Source organism: Platalea leucorodia (assembly GCF_965183815.1).
Source record: "Platalea leucorodia genome assembly, chromosome: 5".
NCBI lineage: Eukaryota > Metazoa > Chordata > Aves > Pelecaniformes > Threskiornithidae > Platalea > Platalea leucorodia.
The window spans coordinates 30461742-30466884 of NC_138827.1; the positions used below are offsets into that span (position 1 = coordinate 30461742).

Below are 5143 nucleotides of genomic sequence, written 5' to 3' on the forward strand. Positions count from 1 at the left end.
ACACAACCACCACCCAGCCTCGCTGCACATCGCTTTCTTCCCTCGGATCCCGTCTCCTCAAAGCAGGCTCGGTTATTAACGGAGGCTGAACAAAGATAGCCCCGAGAGCAGCTATCAGCGCATTTTAACTTCATCAAAGACTTCGGGGGAGAGGGAGAGGAGGGGTCTGGCACCTTCTAGTAATGAGCTTGTCAGGAACACCCCTGCCAGAGCAATTGAACAATTTGCACACAAGCAAAAGAAAAGGAGCGGGGAGGGAGGGAGGAAGGGGAAATGCTACAAAAGCCCCTTCAATTTCCAACCATGTGCTTGGCAATCTGGAAAATAGATTCATTGGCCTCCTCTTTTCTCCTATGTCGAGTCTTGTAGCCCCTTTTGTAGGAGCTGGACATGAAAGGGAGACAACCAAGTGCCGGACACGAAGATCGCTTTTCAAAAGCAAATGTGTGTGAAGGCGAGATGTGAGACCGCTCGCTGCGGGGAGGCGGCACGTTCAGGAACAACATCAACAAACTGCGCGGAGGTTCGAGGTGGCACAGACAGGGGCAGAGGAGGGGGGGGGGATAAAAAAGAGGGGGGAAGAAGAGAAAAGAAAGGCCGACCCCCCCCACCACCACCCCCGGCGCACACCGCCCGGCTCCTGCCCGCGCCCCGGCGGGCCCCGCACAAAGCCCCGCTCGCCCGGGGACCGGTTCCGTCCCCCGTTCCCTGCCTCGTACGTCTCAGCTTTTCTGTTTTTCTCCTTCTCCTTCAAGCTGGCTGCACGGGCAGAAAGGCCTCGAGTCTTTAGATCAGGGTCCCTGCCAACAAACAAACCGAAGAGCCACGTTTGGTCCCTGAAAAAAATAAAGGGGGGGGGGGGGGGGGAGGTTTGGAGGAGAAGGGAGCTCTTAAAGATGTTTATTTACTTTGTAAGTTGTTGCAAAATTTAGACGGAGATCAAGTTTCATTCGGTCATTCAAATGCTGCAGGCCCAAGGGGGACGTGTGTGCGGGGGGGAAACCCTCCAACTTATTTTCTCATGTGTCAACTTTTCCAAACAAAATAAAGGGAGGCGGAGGGGGGAGAGAAGGGATAACCTTTCTCCCGGCCCCCACCTCCCTCCCCCTGGAAAGAGACAGAAGGTTGTTTTTTGGGGGGCGACACCAAAAAGCAAACAAAGAAATAAAAAATAAAATTAACAAACAAAAAAAAAAATTCCGGGGGGTCCTTTCCCTTGCCGGCCCGTGGACCCAGAGCGGGGACCCCCCCGGGGAAGGCACCGCCGGTGAGGCAGCCCGCAGCGGTGGGGAGGGAGGCGGCGCGGAGCAGCCCCGCGCAAGCTGCGCGCCCGGCCGCGGAGGGGAGGGCTCAGCCCCGCTGGCCTCGGGCGGCGAAACTCCGCGGCCGGCCCGAGGAGTGGGAGCCACTCGCTTCCCCGAGGCCCGAGCGGGGCTCTCGGCTCTCAGCGTGACAAAGGACATCGCAAAGAACGATTGGGATTTTTTTTTTTTTTTTTTAACCAGGTCACAAACATTTATTAATTTACACCAACGGTGGACAAAATTCTGTTGCCTTTTCCACATCAAATTATTCACAGATTCTCTCAATAAAATAGATATGACGGATGCACAACCAGTGAAGAGTTAACTGGACTCCGCTCATTAGCTCCCGAATAATCTATATACAAATAATTACCAATACACCAAAAAACCCACGCACGGAGGGGGTGGGAAAACGGGGGATCAAAAAAAAACAGTATGGGAATTCTCCAAACTTCCTGACGGATCGGATTTTCTTTTAAACGTGCATTTGAATGTTTCATTGGGAAAAAAAAAAAATAAACCGCAGTCCTGAGTTTCACCGACTTTTCTTCTTCTTAAAAATAAAGAAACCCTAAACAGTGCCTTTTAAAACCAAACCCGAAGCTTCAAAGAAACTAAAAATAAGATCGAGCCATTAAAACGTTTTCTTTGAGAGCAGGGGAGAGACAGACACACATGGCAAAACCGCCCGGGAGAGACTCGCAGGAATGAAAACGGGCTGGCTGCGCCCGGGGGCGGCTGCAGCTCCCCTGGCCGCTTTCCCAGGCGATTTGGGGGACCCCCGCGGAAAACCCGCACCTCTCAAAGGAAACATTTCCGACCCTAAGACCGTTTCTTTCTTAACATCCCCCCCTCACCCCCCGCAAGACGTTGCGTGTTCAACCAGCCCGGGTCCCAGCTTATGTTACGGCCACTTTATAAATACGCTTTGGCGCTTGCGGGACGAACTCGTGTTATTCTTTCCCCCCTCCCGCCATCCCGATTTATTTAATTTTTTTTTTTTCCCCGAGCAAAGAGACACAAACAGATCTGGATGCCACAGAGCCTAGAAATAAAGTAAAAATTAACAAAAAAAAAAAAAAAAAAAGAGGAAATATTTCCTACCTTAAAACACAACAGGAGGAGATGGGGGGGGACAGGGAGAGGGAAGGGGAGCAGTTTCGGAGGAGGGGGGAGAGCTGGGAAGGGGCCGTTTGCTTCGCGACTCTCCCCCCCCCTCCCCAGCACGCTTTAAAAATGACAGCTGCTCAGGGATGTGATTTTACTGGAAAAGTTCTGGGCCGGCTGCAGGAGCGGCTCGTGTGCCAGGCTGACCTGGGGCTGTGCCGGGGCCAAGGCGGGGCTGAGCACGGCCAGGACCTGCGCCGGGGGGCCCGCCTGGCCGGCGGGGTAGGGCGCGGCGGGCGCGGCGCTGGGGTTGGTGCTGGGCGGCGGGGGCACGGCCCCCCCGATGATGTTGTCTATGGAAAAAGAGGGCCGGGAGGGGTGGTTGGTGCCGCCGCCGCCGCTGCCACCGCCGCCGGCGGGCGTGGGGTCCGGCTTGAGGGTCTGGAGGAGGGCGGCGGGCAGGGCGGTGGGGCTCAGCTGGGGGTGGTAGAAGGATTTCCTGCAGTTCAGCTCGCCGCCCAGGAAGGAGGGCAGCCCCGAGGCGGCGGAGAAGACGGAGGCGGCGGCGGGAGGCGGCGGAGCCGGTAACGGGCAGTGCGGCGCCGGGAAGGGGAAGGCGCCCGCGGCGCCGCCGCCTCCGCCGCCGGGGTGGTGGTGGTGGTGGTGGGGGTAGCCCTGGAGCTGCAGGCCGTAGTTGTAGCCGTAGGGTCCGTAGGCGAAGCCGGGCAGGAAGGCGGCGGGGTCGGCGGCCCCGGCCCGCAGCAGCAGCTCGGGGTGCGGCGGGTGCAGCTGCTGCTGCCGCTTGAAGCGCTTCCTCCGGCGCAGGAAGCTCCCGTTGTCGAACATGTCGGCGGACTCGGGGTCCAGCGTCCAGTAGTTGCCCTTGCCCGGGTTGCCGGGCTCCCGGGGGATCTTGACGAAGCAGTCGTTGAGGGAGAGGTTGTGGCGGATGCTGTTCTGCCAGGCGGGGAACTTCTCCCGGTAGTAGGGGAAGCGCCCGCTGATGAACTCGCAGATCTCGCTCAGCGTCAGCCGCTTCTTGGGGCTCTGCAGGATGGCCATGGTGATGAGGGCGATGTAGGAGTAGGGCGGCTTCACCAGCGGGTTCTTCCCCGCCGCGCCGCCGCCGCCGCCCGCGGGCGCCTTGTCCCCGGGCGCGGCACCGCGGGCGCAGGCCGGCTCCGAGCCGCCGGCGGGGGAGAGCCGCTCCGGGGACCCCCCCATGCGCGCCTTGGCGGCCCCGCTCCGCGGCAGGGCGAGCCCCAGCGGATCGCCGCCGTCCTCCTCGTCCTCCTCCTCCTCGTCCTCCTCCTCCTCCTCCTCGTCCTCGCTGTACTTGCCCCCGTCCTGGGGCGGGCCCACCACGTCGATATCCGCGTCCTCCACCTCGGAGAGCGGCTCTTCCTCCGGGGAGCGCTCGGACATGATCCCGCAGCCGCCGCCGCCGCTGCTGCCCAAAGTCATTGTTGTGCGGCCGGGGCGGCCGGGGCCGGGCTCCCCCCCCCACCTAGCGGCGGCTCCCGGGATGGGCCCGGGGCCGTGCCGGAGGGCTGCGGCCGCCGCTGGGACTCCGCGTCCCGGCGCCGCCGCTCCGCGCCCCGTTCGCCGCGCCGCTGCTGGCGGGGCCGCGGCAGGGCTGCGGGGTGGTGGCTGCGGAGGGAGGGGCGGCGGAGGGGGCGCGGGGCGGGGGCGGAGGGACGGGGCGCCCGCAGGCTGGGCAGGGAGCTTGGAAGCAGCGATAATAAATAATAGTAATAATGATAATAAAAGGAGAGGGAGAGAGGAAAAAAAGGAGGAAGGAGGAAAAAAAAAAAAAAAAGGCGGGGGGTGCAGAGGCTCCTTGGCAGGACTGGGGGGAGGGGGGGGAGGGGGGGGGGAGGGAGGGGCGGGGGAAGAGGGAGGGGGGAGGGCAGAAGTTGGGAAGGCGGCTCCCCCCTCCCCACCCCTCCCGTGCTGGGACCCGGTGGAAACGCTCCCACTCTGCGCCTCCTGCCAGCGCTCCCCAGGCCTTTATACGGCCGCCCCGGCATCACGTGCCGCCCGCCGCCCGCCGCAGCCCCCCCGGGGTACGGCGAGGGGCTGCCCGGCCCGGGCCGGGTCCCCGGGGAGCGCGGCCGCCGCCCCCGGCGGGGATGCTTTCGAGGAAAGGCGCTGCCCGCTCCCCCGGCCCTCGGGTGCCCCCGGCTGCGCCTGGAGCCGGCTGGGGCGGGAGCGGGGGGCCGGCGCTGGAAAAAGGCACCCCCCCCCGCCCCGAGCACCCCGCGGTGCTGGAGGCTCGCAGGGCCTGTTCCTGCGGGATGCCACGGCCGCCGCCCGGGGGCCGCGGAGGGTCCCTTCTCCTCCCGAGGGCTGCCCACCCAGCAGCCTCGCCGGCGGGGACCCTCGCTCCGCCAGGGCCGAGCCCTCGGGGGTGTCTGTGTGTGAATTTGGGGATCCCCGCTCCCCTTCTGAACACGCTCACGTCACCGACACGTCACCGAGGCCGGAGCACCCTGCCTGGAAACCCGCCTTCCCCGAGGGCCCCCACGGGCCCGCACTCGCGGAAGGGATGCTGCCGCCCGGCAGGTGCGGGGCGGAAGGCGAGAAGCAAAGCTCAGTCAAGCCTCCCACCCACGCGAGAAATAACCGAAGGAAAGGCCGTGCGTGTCCGCGGGGTGCTGGGACGGCTCTCGAGTCCCGCATCACCGTCCGACGGGGCTGGCCCGGCCGCGTACCGCTTTCCGAGGTGGCCC

General features: G+C 63.3%; 1 protein-coding gene across 1 annotated transcript; it reads right to left on the bottom strand.

The window, feature by feature from the left end:
• Positions 1-2534: 2534 nt before the first annotated feature.
• FOXD2 (forkhead box D2) lies at positions 2535-3875 on the bottom strand (the record flags this gene model as incomplete). The annotated part of the gene is made up of 1 exon (XM_082312458.1): positions 2535-3875. One exon carries the CDS (start codon positions 3873-3875, stop codon positions 2535-2537), a length of 1341 nt encoding a protein of 446 aa, XP_082168584.1.
• Between the last annotated feature and the right edge of the window lie 1268 nt (positions 3876-5143).